The following is a 17,285-nucleotide window of genomic DNA, read 5'->3' as shown; positions in this document are numbered from 1 at the left end:
CAGAGCCCGGTCTGTAGAACCCCCTCCCCCCTCCCCCCTGCCCCTGGGACCGCCTGCAGAGGACATGCCTTTTTAATAGAAAAAACACACAGACAATGATTAGCTGATTAGCGCCCGGGTTACTAATTGCCTAATTGTACAGTCAAAAGGGGGGTCGTTGGCGGGGACGGAGGTGGGGTGACGGGGTGCTGGGGGGGGGGGGGAATTCAGCGGGTCCCTCTCCAGCTTGTCGAACCTCGCACCGCCCATCCTCGTACACACACACACACGCGCACACACGCACACACACACACGCGCAGCCTGCTGTCGGGCTCCCCGTGACATCTGCTCGGAGCGTGTCCCTCCTGTGATTCGGCGCCCCGCTGCAGATGTTGCGGCCCCCGGGTTCTGTCTGAGCCCAGAGCGGGGGGCCTTTTGATGTGTGATGAAACGGAATGGAGCAGGCCGTCCTGGGGCCCCAGGAGGGGGGGGGGATCCTGAGACTGGCTCATTAGAATTTCAATTAGGCTGTAGGCTGGGACCCCAACACACGCATGCATATGCACGCACTCTCACGGGCGAGTGTGCATGTGCACGGAGGACCAAACGGAGCCAGGCACTCGCAAGCACGCGCATAAAAATGCACCCAGACACGCACACACTCACCTGATACTCTCACACACTAAAGCAAATACGTACACATACCTACACTCACACATTCTCACACTCACAACAACACACACATACACAAACATGCACACATACCGGGGCGGAGAGATCCCAGCCTGCTGTCTCTCTTGGCTTCTCAGTCATCTGCACGCTTTTTTAGTACGAAATGCACAAAATGCATATGAATGTATATGAATATCATTTTCTGTATTATTTTTCTTAGGTGTGCCGATTGTCCTGTTTTATTTACCGCATTTTCTATCAAACATTCAATCGCGCAGAAATGATTGTAGGTCTTGTGGATATAAATTTAATTCAGAAATAGACTAGACGGAGCTATGTAGTGCGTTATATAGTGTTTGTACAGGTGAGTTATTCTAACCAGAAGGGAATTCAGTAAATATTTCACTCTTGGATAAGGCTTAGTAAACTCTGAGTAAACTCTTATATGAGCGCTAACAGCCCTGAAAAGTTCTGTAGCCCTATTATATGAGTGCTAACACACTGAGCAGTTCTGTAGCCCTATTATATGAGTGCTAACACACTGAGCAGTTCTGTAGCCCTATTATATGAGTGCTAACACTCTGAGCAGTTATGTAGCCCTATTATATGAGTGCTAACACACTGAGCAGTTCTGTAGCCCTATTATATGAGTGCTAACACTCTGAGCAGTTCTGTAGCCCTATTATATGAGTGCTAACACACTGAGCAGTTCTGTAGCCCTATTATATGAGTGCTAACACTCTGAGCAGTTATGTAGCCCTATTATATGAGTGCTAACACACTGAGCAGTTATGTAGCCCTATTATATGAGTGCTAACACACTGAGCAGTTCTGTAGCCCTATTATATGAGTGCTAACACACTGAGCAGTTCTGTAGCCCTATTATATGAGTGCTAACACTCTGAGCAGTTATGTAGCCCTATTATATGAGTGCTAACACACTGAGCAGTTCTGTAGCTCTATTATATGAGTGCTAATAGCACCTCTCAATCGTTCATAGTGTGGTTCCCTTACGCGTGTTCTCATCTCAATGGGCACAGATACCAGGCCATTGTTGTTGGTCCATTATGTGCTTTTTAGTGCACTGGTGAAATGTATTCTAAACCTACAGCTTTATGTTTACAGAGATTTAAGACCATACTTCCATGCATTTTTAAGGCTGTACAAAGCACAAAAGGCTTGTGCCATCCACATCACCCCGACAATACTCACCTTTTCCCTTGTGTCTGAATGTGTAGCTTTCTTATTTCTGTCATGTGATCAGGTGAAGGAATCGGCAGGAATCAGTTCTCAAGCCTGCGCTCAACTGTGAAAACGGTTGAATCAGTTTCCCTCCTTCAGACCGCACGGCAGCGTTCACAAACGAAGTGTTGCTCTTGAACTTAAACCGTGCCTTACCCCCACCACCGTACGAAAACCAGGGCACGCCAGCACACAGCGTTTCTCCAGCATTGTCGCGAGCATTGCGGGTGGCAAGCGGATAAGCAAACACAGTGTACGGTACGTTACGTACCTGTAACGTTGCCGCGACGCTGCGGACAGCGTTGGGGAAACGTTGTGCTTGGGATGCCGGTGAGTGGGTGGGTGTCTGCGCGGCAGAGCAGGTAAATCAGCGGCTGGGTTTGCGCTTAAAACATCAAAGCCAAAAACAAAGGCGCATTTCAAACGAGCCCTGCAAGCTCGGCAACAAACCAGCAGCTCCTCTGATAATACTTAGATCTATAAATGTTTGCTTTATTTATTTATTTACATATTTATTTATTTTTAAGCTCATTCACCGCCGTAATAAGTTGGCCCTAACAAGCACTTGAGGGAGCTGGCTTCTTTTCCTGTTTTCTTGCTCCATTGCGCAGTAAGCTTTGGGATTTAGGGGACTATTAGAGAGAATTTCTTTTATTTGTGGCTAATGAATGATATGCATACTGTTCCCTTTCTTCTTGCCTTCTTTTTATGGCTAAGTAAGAATCGGGGGATGGAAACTGGAGAATTAGGCACATTTTCAAGGTTTTAGTAATTTAACCCTACTCTTGCCTCTCTATGTGAGTCTTCACACTGTTTATTTATTTTTTTCCTGCCCCGTTAGTACAGAGATTTATTCACTTTGTTATTCACGCTGGAGTTCTCATGCAGAGCCACTTTTAGATTAATAATACATGGGCTGTATATTATTATGTGGTATTATTTATGGATTATCATACTAGGGGAGAACGAAAGGTCTTGGAAATGAATAAATGTTGGATTTTCTTCCTTTTACACCATATCCGTTTGTGTTTAATACCTCACACTTATTTGTCTGTGTTGTGGTGTTTGGTGTTGCGTTGCATTGCAAAGGATTATCCATCTGAAATGTGCTTCCACCTCCGTTACTGTTGTTTTATACTTTGACTACGTGCTTTGATGAGGTGTCCATAAATTCCTGCAAAGGCCCATTTTTTTTTCCTTCAGAACATAACCCTTTTATTATTTCACTAAATTATTATTACTTTTTTGTTTTACCTAAACTAAAGTGATAGAACAATGGCGAGGGGATTGGGAAAGGTGTGAGACAGATATTCGACATCCTGGCTTTAGTGTTATTTCTGTGCTTCTGTAGATATCTTTAATTCCAAGAGCGTGCTGTATTACCATGAAAGCAGAGAGGCGTGGGGAGGTGTGTGTGGTGCACATGATTGAGTCTCTGGGTTGTATTTTGGTGTCCTTACCCAGAAGGCCCTTGTGCTGTGCTGTGCCCACAGGGATGGGTGCTGGAGGGGATCCCCCAAAATCGGCAGGACGCACTGCTTCTGCAGGAGCTTGGCATCGCCCCGGATCACGTAGGTGGGCACCATATGCCCAAACTCTCCCTCTCTCCCTCTCCCTCTCTCTCTCCCTCTCTCTCTCCCTCCCTCTCTCTCTCCCTCTCCCCCTCTCCCTCTCTCCCTCTCTCTCTCCCTCTCTCCCCCTCTCCCTCTCTCTTTCCCTCTCTCTCTCTCTCTCTCTCTCTCTCCCTCTCTCTCTCTCTCTCTCTCTCTCTCTCTCATGCCAGGCTATCACTGGAGGAGAATGCTGCTCAGAACCCAGCACATTTGAAATCCTCGCCAAAATCCAAATGTCAGAAGAGAGGGAAGTGAGAGCTCGTTGTTGGAAACGGGCACATTAATGCATGCCCCGATAATGATCTCCCAGCTGAATTTAAACATCTCTAACTCCTGACTCTGTCACTTCACTACCGTGGGTGTCTGCGCGTCTGTTTTTCCGTCTAGTTGTCTAACCGTGATTTAGATTTTACAGGACCTGGGAATGTTTTGAGAATTCTGTCAGTAAACCGGTGTTTTATTGTAATGCAATTGGGGTTTTTTTCCCCCTCTTCCTTCCTGCATAGCTATTTTTACCAAGCTGATGTGTGTGTTTATGTGTGTGTGTGTGAGAGAGAGGGAGAGGAGAGAGAAAGAGTAGGAGAGAGACGGCGAGTGATTCTTTAACAGAGTAAAGGACGTCTATTTTTGTTTTTCAGTAATGCTGGAGGCACCCGATGCAGTCCTGATCCACAGAAGTCTTGGCAAGAGGGTAGACCCCGTCACGGGAGGTAAAACCGGGGTTAACAGTGCACCACACTGCGAAACTCGCAGCCGAAAGCTTGCAAGTCTGACTCCCAGATTCCCAGAATGTCAAGGTTACACTCTCGAAGCAAGATACTTAACATGAACTATGTTTGTACTTTTGCATTTAAACGTTTAGCAGATCAAGATCCAAAAAAGTTAAGTGAAGAGCAGAGCCAAAATAAACTTATCAGTACTCTAATAGTACTCACGGAAGCCTACAGTATATTACAAAAACCTGTAACATAAGATTAAGTGCTGTTGTGAATGCAAAAGAAAATTGATGATATAGTGCTTTAAGTAGCAAATATAATTCAGCATATTGTTTTACACAGGGTCACCCCTGACCTTTTTTATGGGCCCTGTACAACATTGTAGCCCAGCTCTGAGTATGTATTATGTACAATGCGAACAAAGTTGTACCGGATAATGATGTCTGAGCATATCTGGTCTTCTGCATAAAGAAACGATGTGGGAAAAGAATGTGGGTTCAAATCTCTGTAAAAGAACTGCTGTTATACCCTTAGGAAATGTGCTTGATTGCCTCAGTTATGGCTGTAAAATGTAAGCTACATACTGCAAGTTGGCTGGATAAGGGAACCTGCTGATCCATTGAATAATAGAAGCAAAATGGCCGCTTTCAGTTGAGGAGAAGTTGAGGCGAAAGATAAGCGCGTCAAAACATCATAAGACAACCTGCCCTCTCCATATAATGCATTTCATCATTAGGGGCACTGTGTAATATTGAACCTGTTTTCTCAATCCCGGCTTCGGATGTGGATGTAAAACAGGAAGCCTCCTCTGGGTATTACAAAGCCGAGCGGTAATGAACAAAAGCTGCAGGTCCCAGCAGATTTGTTACAGCGAGAGACTACTGCTGTAGCTACGTAATTGCCATCTCAGTTTTCCGCTGTTCAAAAGTCTCACTGCATTCGTTTCCGTAGACCACTGAATGCAGTGAATTTGTTTTTTTCCATTTTTAACCAAATTAATAGCTTAAATACACACCGTACATACGATCACAAATGGAGAATGCATAATGGAACTGTCCACACTGCTGAAAAATAAAACCTGTATTCACATCTGTTGTAAATTATCGTTTACAGTAGCTCATTGGTCCTCACTCCCGGTCCTGGAGAGCCGCAGGGTGTGTTGTTGTTACTCAGCACTTAATTGATCAATTAAAGCAGTTAATTTCAGGGTTATTACATTACACAACTCGCCTCACCTGGCTTCCCGGGGTCTGAATCGGTCGCTGATATTAAGCCGAACACAAGAAGCAGCGCACCTGCGGCTCTCCAGGACCGGTAGAGCGGGACTGCTGGACTAACTGCTCGCAGCGATGAGGAGGGTAAGCGCCTGGCTCTTTGTGCGGCCCGCTCTCCAGACGTGTACCACACCACGTTCCGGTGGCCGAGGGACGACCAGGTGGGCCGGCGTCTGGTGCGAGAGGAGGTCCTGTCGGAGGAGCAGGCAGCTGCTCGGTTGCTACGTTACCACCGGGAGTCGCCCGGCCTCCGCCGCGCCTACGAGGGCCGCCTGGAGCCCGTCAACGCCGACCAGCCGCAGGACGACGTGTTCGCGCAGGGTGAGTCCGCTTGCACACGCACACACACACACACATACACGCGTGCACGCACACGCATACACACCAACACGCACACACACATACACATACACACACACACATACACACACACACGCACGCACGCACACACACGCGTGCACGCACACGCACACACACACACACGCACGCACACACGCGTGCACGCATACACACACATACACACACCAACACGCACACACGCACTCACACACACGCGTGCACGCACACGCATACACACACACACGCACGCACGCACACACACATACACACATACACACACATACGCACGCACGCACGCACACACACACATACACACACATACACGCATACACACACATACACACACACACATACACGCATACACACACATACACACACATACACATACACACACATACACGCACGCACACACACACACACACATACACACACATACACATACACACACATACACATACACACGCACGCACGCACGCACGCACTCACACACACACGGTCATATACGTCATCCTTTTTGGATTCAGCGTTTTATTGAGCTGGCCTTGAACTCTATTGTAACCTATGAAATGGGCTGTGTTTCAAACCACAAACTTAGCATACTACTCCTACTGCATTTGATTGAAAATCATTCTGAAATTTAGTCCGAGTAGTATGCGGTCTTGAACACAGCCACGCTCTCAAAAAGTGCAAACACAGCCTTCTGGTCCTCAATTGCTCAATTGCACCAGGCAAGCACAGAAAACTGTTTGAATCCAAAGCAATTCCGCATTTGATCCAGGCCCTGATACAGGCATATTTTCCAGGCGCTTCGACTCTTCCCCGCCCCGGCCTGGTTGCTCTTGATTTTATTTTTCTTCCCGGAGGCGCTTCGTCCCCTGCTGGCGGGAGGCCCGCGCTGCGGCTGTTCCGCGGGGAGTCCCCGGCTCCCCTCCCTGTCAGCGCGGCGCGTGACAGAGCGGGCTGGCCCTAGGCACAGCCACAGGCGAGCAGCGTCCCCCGTGGCCCCCAGCCACAACGTGCAGCCCTCACCCAGGCCATTACAACCATCTGAGCCAAACCCGTCTCGGTATTACGCCGCTCCGCTTGACAAAATAATCCCTGTCGTTTGCTCCGGCCTCGTCTCCTCCCTTACGAGGCCCTTGGATGTGTGGGGCTGTCGAATTTCGGGGCTCTTTTGACTGTCGACTCTTCAACGCTACTGCGGTTAGCGCCCCGCGTTGTTACACTTCCGTAGCCGGGCTGCGAGGTGCTCCAGCCAGTGTCAGCGTTTCCTCACCCCGCCCCTCATCGTCTTTTTCCTCGTTTTGTTTCTTAAGGGACGTATTTCGGTTGTCAGTCTTGATCGAGGGTGTCCAATCTTACCTGAAAAGGGCCTGTGTGGGTGCAGGTTTTTGTTTTCCTCCAGTACTACGGTGCCTGATGCAACAAATCGACTATCTTAAATCAGGACCTTGATGAGTAGTCATATCCACACCCCCCCCCCCTTTCAGATACCTACAACCAGAATATTAAACCATAAGAAACCAAAGCAAAAAACTAACAACAGAATCCCTGGTGTTGGTGTTCTCAGAGATCAGGAGAGAGGATGGTTTTCGCTGCGCGCCTCAGACACCCTGGTCTCTTTCACAGAGAGCACTGTGAGAGAGAACTGTGAGAGAGAACTGTGAGAGAACACTGTGAGAGAGGAATGTGAGAGAGCACTGAGAGAGGACTGTGAGAGAGACCTGTGAGAGAGAACTGTGAGAGAGGACTGTGAGAGAGACCTGTGAGAGAACACTGTGAGAGAACACTGTGAGAGAGGAATGTGAGAGAGACCTGTGAGAGAACACTGTGAGAGAGGAATGTGAGAGAGCACTGAGAGAGGACTGTGAGAGAGACCTGTGAGAGAGAACTGTGAGAGAGGACTGTGAGAGAGCACTGTGAGAGAGAACTGTGAGTGCGGCTCGGCTCTCACAGATCGCCTGCGCTCCAGTGCAGCAGGAGGGCCAATCCTTGGGTTTTCTCTCCGTTATTTTGTTTTGGTTTTTTTTATGGCTTCACGGTTGGGGCGTGATTTGTAAATGTGAGGTTTGGGGGCATGGAGTAATGGCTCAATTTATAATTAATAACATCTGATTTGCTTGATTGCGTTAAACGGAGGGAAAAAAAATACAGGGATCGGGGGGGAGGAGGGGGGTTGAGGTTCTGGCATTAAGTATTTATGAGGCGAGATTGAAATACAAACCGTGATAAAGCTGCCTTGAATATTGATTATTGCGCTTTAAAAATGCGGTTTGATAATGACGTTACTAGCGACTTTTGACTCGATCCGGTTTTCCCCCCCAAATTAGCATTTTTTTTGTTGCCTCTTCGTCATTTTTCACCGCTCGCCGTTCGGCGTGCCAATTAGCGGCGGAGAACCGAGAAGGGGGTTCGTTAGTCATAATTAGGCCACGGTTAATTATGGAGCATTAGAGGAGAAGCCTGTGCTATTGTGGCGCGGCGTTTCGTTTGTTGGGGCGAAACCCAGACGAAAACAGCTGCCGGCTTCCTCGCGCGGCCTCCCCGGGAGCCGGAATGGCGCCCTCATCTTTTATTGATCCGCTCCATTATTTTATTTCCAGTCCGGCCGGCCTCCCCCGGTCGCCGTGGCGATGTCGGGGGCCAGGGCTTTAGAGCGCTGCCCGCCCCCCCCCCCCCTCAGTTAAGCAGCGGATTATCTCCCGCGATTAAAGCTTTAGAGGAAATGCGCGCGGCTTCGTGGTGAGGGTGCGTGCGGATGAGAGGGCCCCCGCTGCGGACGGGGGAGCACTTGAACCCGGGGTTCCCTCTGATCTCCACCTCCCTTCGGTGTCCATTAGGAGGCCCCGCGCCGCTTTTAGGCTGGGCAGAGCGACAGGGGTAAACAGGCTGGAGGAAACGCGTCTGACTGACAGGGCGTATCTCGTAGCCAATGACATTGTGAGCCTACAGGTGCAGTGTTTACGCTTTATTAGACGGTCTCTCCAGGGAGAAAGTCATCTGCTGTTTTTGCTGTTACCTCGCTCTCAGAAGACCGGCCCGTAAATCACCGTCACGTTTAGCCGTACACACGCATCACGAAACGGGCTGCTCCCTGCTATTGTCTTCAGTTCATTCACAGAAGCGGTATATGAATAAATAGAGGTTTAACGGGAACCAATTAATGCTAGAACATTCTACCGTCTAATAATATAATAATAACATTGCATTACAAAGCATTTAGCAGAGACTCTTATCCAGAGCGACGTACAACGAAGTGCAGTTCAGCACAGGGAAAAGAGTGAAGAGGACTGACCCTAGAGGACCGTACGGTTCCGAGTCCTAGCGTGACCATACATGATGTCAGCGATGAGGAAGACTAAACGTAGCCATGTCCAGTGGACTTTTAAGGGTACATGCATGCTCTGACCAACATCTTCTGGTCCTCACTTGCTGTAAGTAGAACTTACCTTTCCATCCCGTGCTCGGCGGTAACCATGTTCACGCTGCTCTGAAGCTTCGCTTTCCCGCGTCGTTCCTCTGCATGCTCCCCGACAGAACGGGACCGGAGCCGCTGTGGTCCCGGTCCGCTTCCCCCAGTGCTGAACCAAAATTTCTCAATGAGGAGTTACTGTTGAACTGCTTTTTTCAAATGCGTCTTTGAGGATGTAGCTTATCGTAATTATTTGTACTTACTTTTGTGATTGATTGTTTTTTTTTCCCCCCTTCGTGTTAATTGAGTGATTGTTGATGATGAAGGCTTACTGCTGTGTTTGTTTGTTTGTTTGTTTGTTTGTTTGTTTGTTTTGAAGACATATTTGAAGACTTCTCAATAGCGAGTGCAGGTTTTTCCGTGTATTATGTTAAGCTAGTATCTTGCACCCATATTGACTGCTGAAATCTGGGCCGAACACGTTTCCTCTTCCTTGTGGCCCCAGTGCTGAGCCATGTGCTCCGTCGGCCCCGCTCTGTGGCCCCCCACACCCCCAGGGTCCTGCTGCTTGGGCCCCCGGCCAGCGGGAAGAGCCTGCTGGGGGAGAGAATTGCTCAGAAGTACAACATCGTCAACGGTGAGCTCCTGCCCGCTCCCCTGTTACACTCTGCTCTGTCTGCTTCTGTATCTCTCTTTATAGCCTGTCCCTCTCTGCATCTCTATAGCCTGTCTCTCTCAGCATCTCTATAGCCTGTCTCTCTGTATCTCTGTAGCCTGTCTCTCTGTATCTCTATAGTCTGTCTCTCTCTGCATCTCTATAGCCTGTCTGTCTCTGCATCTCTATAGCCTGTCTGTCTCTGTATCTCTATAGCCTGTCTGTCTCTGCATCTCTATAGCCTGTCCCTCTCTGCATCTCTATAGCCTGTCTCTCTCTGCATCTCTATAGCCTGTCTGTCTCTGCATCTCTATAGCCTGTCTCTCTCTGCATCTCTATAGCCTGTCTCTCTCTGCATCTCTATAGCCTGTCTCTCTCTGCATCTCTATAGCCTGTCTCTCTCTGCATCTCTATAGCCTGTCTCTCTCTGTATCTCTATAACCTGTCTGTCTCTGCATCTCTATAGCCTGTCTCTCTCTATCTGTGTAGCCTGTCCCTCCCTCCACTTCTGTGTGTGCAAGTACACACACACACACACACACACACAATAGTACTTCAGAGATGTAAAGGCATTGGGAATGGAGGTTTCTCATACAATACGCTGGTGTCTGTAGCTTTGAACGTGACATCAAAGTAAACCAAATTATAAAGATTTGAAGAATAACTGGTGCCTTTTTGAATAAGCTATTTTCAGTTTGCACCCATAAATGTTGGTTTAAACTAACCAATAATGACTTCATTTTGGGCTTGGGCATTCATTATTGCTTTTGTACATTTTTTTAACTATTTTACTATATCCCATTTTCACTGTGCCATTAGAATGGTTTGTATCCACTATAGCATTGAATCTACCAGCATCTACAATTCTTCCCACAAGAAAGTCAATCAGCTTACACCTTGTTGATGGAGATGGAAAACACTGCACTGCAAAAAACATTTTGTCTTCACAAGCGTTTTATTCTTGAAATTGAAAATCTCTTTTTCTATTTTTTAAGTAGAAATTATTAGCTTGTTTTAAGTGAGTGAGTGAGTCTCACCTCAATGGCAATCTTTTGTCTTATTTGGAAAAAAGTAAAATAAATTCTTAAATGTAAGGCTAAAATGCTGGTTGACTTATTTTCTGGTTTTTGCAGCGTGTCTCTAAAACATTGTTTTAGAATATCCCATAAAAATGCTCAATTGGCTTCATATTTGGTGATTTTCATCAAACCACTGGCTGACCGCACACGCTCTGTGGCTTGGGGTACTGTCGTCCTGGAAGACATCCCTGCTGCTAGGAAAGAAATTCTGCAGCATGGGAAGAAGGTGATCACTCAGAATCATTAACTCGTGATTAGCATTGACCTTGCCTTCTATGGGGATGATTGAACTTGGACCGTGCCAAGAACACAGACCCCACATCATCGTAGAACCTCTGGAACCACGCTGTTCACTGTTGGGAACCGAGCACTCAGGCCTGTATGGTTCCTTTGGCATGGAGCACACGAGGACCGTTTGTTGAAGACATGGTGAAGGATGGCTCAGCTTCCCTTATCACATTTCTTCACAGTTAGGAAGTCCATTGCATGTGCTCTTTGCATAAGTGCACTATCAATAAGTGTACAAAAGTGTATTATCAGGTCTATCCGCCATAGCATCAGCAAACCTATACCAGCCCTATCAGCTATAGGATCAGCATACCTATACCAGCCCTATCAGCTATAGGATCAGCATACCTATACCATCCCTATCAGCTATAGGATCAGCACACCTATACCAGCCCTATCAGCTATAGGATCAGCACACCTATACCAGCCCTATCAGCTATAGGATCAGCACACCTATACCAGCCCTATCAGCTATAGGATCAGCACACCTATACCAGCTCTGGTGCGGCCTGTAGCGTAGTGGTTAAGCTAAATGACTGAGACCTGCAAGGTTGGTGATTTGATTCCCGGTGTAGCCACAATAAGATCCACACAGCTGTTGGGCCCTTGAGCAAGGCCCTTAACCCTGTATTGCTCCAGGGGAGGATTGTCTCCTGCTTAGTCTAATGAACTGTACATCGCTCTGGATAAGCCATTAATGTAATGTAATGTAATCTAATGCTCTATGAACCATAACTGCAGCATACCTATACCAGCCTGGGACGTGTAAATACCGGACAGAACAATACTTGTTAACTGTGAATGAATACAATTTTGAATGCTTGAAAGGAGGGACAACTGCAGCCAACAACCTTGGGAGCCTAGACCTTGCTTATAGATAATGTAGTGTACACAATTTACAGTACAACTACACCTCGCCGTTGGTGCAGGCTAGCTAGCACTGCCACCCTCTGTCCAAGGGCTTGGCTCCAGCTCCCACTGCAGTCTTCATTTGTATTGATGAATTATTGAATCATTGAATGAATACAGTACAGCGGAGTCTCACTGGTGTAGAATTCATTTTGGAGTCTGAGAGGCAATGAAGTGTGAGGACATGGTGCCAGTATTATTTTTTTTGATCATCGCATCTTTTCCTGCATCTCTTCCACCATCCTTCGCCATTATTTATTTATTTTATTATTTTTTTATTTTATTATTTAAATTTTTTATTTTTTTTTGGTCTGACCACACTTCGGTAACTATTGCAGTATGTCTCCACCTGTCTCATTGCATTCTGAAAAGGTTACATTGGCCATTCCCTTTATTGAATCTTTCATGTCTCCCTCCCTTCTCTCCCCTCTCTCTCCTATCTCTCCCTCTCTCTCCCCTCTCTCCCTCTCTCTCCCTCTCTCTCTCCCTCTCTTTCCCTCTCTCTCCCTCTCTCCCTCTCTCTCTCCCTCTCTCTCCCCCTCGCTCCGTGCAGTTTGCTGTGGGCAGCTTCTGAAGGCGGCAGCCGCAGACCAGAGTGAGACGGGAGAGCTCCTTAAACCCTACCTGGAGTCCAGACAGCCAGGTGCGCCCATTTCTCAGTGAGCCAGAAAAGAGAAATTATTTGTATCTTTACTTCTTCTTCTTTTTTGTAGTAGTAGAAGACTAGTAGAAGTGTTAGTGTTTGTGGTCGTATTAGTAATAGTAATAGTAAGAGATGCTTTAACATTCAAGAGACTTCTGAATCCTTGCATTGGTGTGATTGTATGTATGAATGGGTGAATGAGAAGCATCAAGTGTACAGCACTTTGGATAAAAGCACTATATAAATGTCAACCATTTACCATTACCATTTGGGAAAGTAGCCCTCAACACAGCCACTGTCAATGGCAGTCAATAAGAGTCGTGAACCCCTGCCTGTGGAAAAATGTCCTATTCAGTCCAATTCAATTTATTTTTCAGTTTCACTTTTTATAGAGAACTGTCACAAAGGCAGAACCCCAAAAACACAAGTGAGGTAAAAACTCCCCAGTGGGGAGAAAATCAGATTATCCTCTCTTATTCCCAATATTCCCCACCTGCCTGTCCTCCACCACGTCCGTCTGTACGCCCACGCTCAGAAGCGTGTTAATATTGCAGTGCCCAGCGATTGTCCCAGCAGTCATCTCTCTGGGTGATGCGGCACAAGGCTGCTTCATTCCTCCGTGTAATGCACTCAGACACGTTCGCTCCACGTTGCACCGGAGAAGGCCGCTTCCCTTAGTCACCTGGCCGTCCCTGTCTGATAGTGCGGGTAATTCCCCTAGCTTGCGTACGAGTTGGCCCCAGTAGCTCTGAAGAAACGGGTGCACGCGGAACGTCAGCGCTAACCCGCGCAGAGCCGCGCTCAGACCCATCCGCCGCTCCGGCCGTTGCCACGGCGCCGGCGGGAGCGACGCGCTTTACGCGTGTGGGCGCTGGAACATGAGCGGGGCCGGGGGGTTTGGGGATGGCGCGTGTGGGCGCTGGAACATGAGCGGTGCCGGGGGGTTTGGGGATGGCGTGTGTGGGCGCTGGAACATGAGCGGGGCCGGGGGGTTTGGGGATGGCGCGTGTGGGCGCTGGAACCTGAGCGGGGCCGGGGGGTTTGGGGATGGTGTCCGCGGAGACGGTCGCTCGGTCACGTAGCGGCGGGCGTCGGGCGCCGCTGTGGTTTGCACATGAACACGGAACCTTCCCACTCCTGTCCCAGCCACAGTCCCGGCGCTCTCGAGCAAACGATCCCGCCCAGCCTTCCCGCTCCAGGGAGCCGCCAGCCGCGAGAATCCTGAGGGGGTGGGGGCTGTCACAAGGGGGGCAGAAGCTTTTTTGTCTAGTTTTGTTTTTGTTTATGTTTTGTTTTGTTTATTTTTGAAGTTTATATTTTAATGATGAGGTTTCTTTCTTCGTTCATTTTTGGTTTTTTTGGGCATGCAGAATTAGGGAAAATGCTTGCTCTGCCTAATTCAGAACAGAGATATGACAGATTTTTGGAAAGTGGCTGCCACAAAGCTTTCAGAATAACATGGCTAACTAGTTCTAAGAATATATGTGAATATTGTGCTTGATAAGTGGATTATAAGTCATAAGATGACGTAAATGGTAATGAAGAACATTCACATATTTATGACAAGAATAAAAAATGTGTATGTATTCAATAACTTCAGACACACTTGTGGACTTAATGTTATCCAGATATTACTGGACTAACCAGAGAGTTGACTCTTACATGTTTCTTACATGTTTAGTGTATTGAAAAACAGTGAGGCTTTGTAAGGCCTAGTTTTTTGTGTGAATTTCTGGTGCATTCTATGTTTGCTTATGGCAAGGTGTATACTTTTGAATGTGTCAGCTTTAACAGAAAGCAAATTGAGTAGTTAGTGGGTTCAGTGTTGGATTCGACCGTCTGGTTGATCAATTGTAATAACTGTGTTATTACCCGTCTTAACCTTTGACCTTTAACCTCTGACTCACCCCATCACAATTTCTTCTGCTCAGTTCCAGAGCACACCTGCCCTCTCCATCAAATGCAGAAGCTGTCACATACAGCCACATCACAGACTCTTTACAGAAGGGATACACAAATCCAGCATGAATACCATTCAAACGAATGAAACTAACAGAACTCTTCCATATTTATCAACTATTCTCCCTCAAGCATGGGCCACAGGGCAGCATTTACGCCTCACCTTGTTTCGGAAGCCAGCAAGTCATTTGTCTGCAAAAAAAACCATGCAAAACCCTGAATCCTGTGATTAATCAGAAACACCCTAGGTGTCAGGCCCGTGCCGTTCACATTGCGCTTTCTGGCTGCTCTTACTTCCTCACCCGGCTCAGAAAGTACCAGTTCCGAATGAATCCGCGATACACGCGCCTGCCTGCCTCTCCCGTACGACACAAACGTGACTTTCTGTGATGCCACACGAAAGGAAAAACAAGACGGGAGGGGAAGGGAGCCGCAGGGGTGGTACACTGACACAGACGCACCTACCTCGCTGACACAGCCGTGCTAACAATTCAATTCAATTTTATTTGTATAGAGCTTTTCACAGAAGGCTTTACAGAGTAACAGAAGGGAAGGAAATACCAGCCCTAAGTGTCCAAATAGCATATGAGTGGGAGAAAGACCCTTAAACTCCACGGTGGAAAGAAATCTCGAGAGGAACACTGTTGTAGTGGGATGCCCATGCTCCGCTGGCCTATAGGTTAAGATAGTAACAGTTGCGGTATTAAACTAGCGGGTAAACTAGAAAGTTCACATGGATGGATGTAAAGTAGGCAGTTGCGCTATGAATCTGTAGCGTGTAAACTCAGGTACGCTAACGGCGACACACTGACACAGGCACGCTAACATGAGCGCATCGACGGAGACACGCTAACATGAGCGCATCGACGGGCACGCTAACGTGAGCGCATCGACGGGCACGCTAACATCAGCGCATCGACAGGCACGCTAACGTGAGCGCATCGACAGGCACGCTAACGTGAGCGCATCGACAGACACGCTAACGTGAGCGCATTGACAGGCACGCTAACGTGAGCGCATCGACAGGCACGCTAACGTGAGCACATCGACGGGCACGCTAACGTGAGCGCATCGACGGGCACGCTAACATGAGCGCATCGACAGGCACGCTAACGTGAGCGCATCGACAGAGGCACGCTAACATGAGCGCATCGACAGGCACGCTAACGTGAGCGCATCGACAGAGGCACGCTAACGTGAGCGCATAGACAGGCACGCTAACGTGAGCGCATCGACAGGCACGCTAACATCAGCGCATCGACAGGCACGCTAACGTGAGCGCATTGACAGGCACGCTAACGTGAGCGCATCGACTGGCATGCTAACGTGAGTGCATCGACAGGCATGGTAACGTGAGCGCATCAACAGGCACGCTAACGTGAGCGCATCGACAGGCATGGTAACGTGAGCGCATCAACAGGCACGCTAACGTGAGCGCATCGACTGAGGTATAGATGCACTAACACTGACACCGGGGCATTGACAGCCACAATGGCGGAGCATAGCAGCCGTAGCGACGGGCTGAAGACGGGGAGAAAAGCTAGTGCAGTACGGTAGTGCAGCGGTAAGAGCCGAGCGAGAGGCAGGTGGCCAACGCAGGGAGCTTATTAGCCGAGCAGCGCTAGGGAAACAAGGAGGAGGCGAAGTGCAGAATCTACGCCTCTCCTGTTTAGTCCTTCACCTGCCTCACACCTCCACCTGACGTAACATCATAACGCAAGTATCGGTGTAAAACGCCAGTCCAATAGGAGTAACTGCCTTATAGAAATAATAATAATCTCTAAAGTGTTCGTTTTTTTCTTCCAGTTTAACTTTGGAGGCGGATATGGGAGTCATTGTTGGGGCTACACACCTGTCTCTCCCTCTCTCTGTCTTCATCTCTTTCTCTTTTTTCCCCTCTCTTTCCCTCTCATTTCCTCTCTCTATCTATCTCTCCCACTCTCTCATTCTTCCCCTCTCCCTCACTTTCTCACTCCCTCTCTCTCTCCCTCGCTCCCTCTCTTTCTCCCTCTCTCCCTCTCTCTCACACTTCCCCTCTCCCTCTCTCTTTATCTCTCTCTCTCCCTCTCTGTTACTCTCTCACTCTGCCTCTCTGTCTCCCCTCTCCCTCTCTCTGAGCTGTCAGCCAGTGTGAGTCATCAGACAGAGCAGCGTGGGGATTCAGGGCACTAACAATCGCCGTGCCTCCCCTGCACAGGGAACCTAGCGGGGCTCAAGTGTCAACTCCACTCAGATGCGTCCACTCCATCCACAGAAGTTTCCTCCCTCGCACTGCCTCCCTTCTCTCACTCTGTCCCTAGTGTCTTCTCCCCTGTATGAAAATGTCTGTTTAAAACAAGATGCATTAAAATAAAAAAATAAAAAAACTAAAGTAAATGTTGAGCGAGCTCCGTCTGGCCTGAGCGTTCAGCCACTGGAGCCGGGTGGCCCTGCGGGAGCTAGCGGCACTATTTGAAGACTCGTCTCTTTCCCGTTCGCTCTCTCTCTCTCTCTCTGTTTTTCTAT

The 17,285-nt window shown here is 48.2% G+C and overlaps 1 protein-coding gene across 1 annotated transcript in view; it reads left to right on the top strand.

Annotated features, from left to right (window-relative positions):
• ak8 (adenylate kinase 8) overlaps positions 1–17,285 on the top strand; it is a 45,078-nt gene that overhangs the window by 12,251 nt on the left and 15,542 nt on the right. The window contains exons 7-11 of the mRNA XM_061261719.1: positions 3,387–3,468; positions 4,145–4,216; positions 5,617–5,817; positions 9,753–9,884; positions 12,732–12,821. Of these exons, the coding sequence (XP_061117703.1) occupies positions 3,387–3,468; positions 4,145–4,216; positions 5,617–5,817; positions 9,753–9,884; positions 12,732–12,821 (577 nt within the window). The remainder of the gene's footprint in view (positions 1–3,386; positions 3,469–4,144; positions 4,217–5,616; positions 5,818–9,752; positions 9,885–12,731; positions 12,822–17,285) is intronic.

The sequence above is a fragment of the Conger conger genome, chromosome 11 (genome assembly GCF_963514075.1).
Source record: "Conger conger chromosome 11, fConCon1.1, whole genome shotgun sequence".
NCBI classification, from domain to species: domain Eukaryota; kingdom Metazoa; phylum Chordata; class Actinopteri; order Anguilliformes; family Congridae; genus Conger; species Conger conger.
Note: the sequence above shows the minus strand (reverse complement) of the source record. Positions and strands in the feature narration are given on the sequence as shown.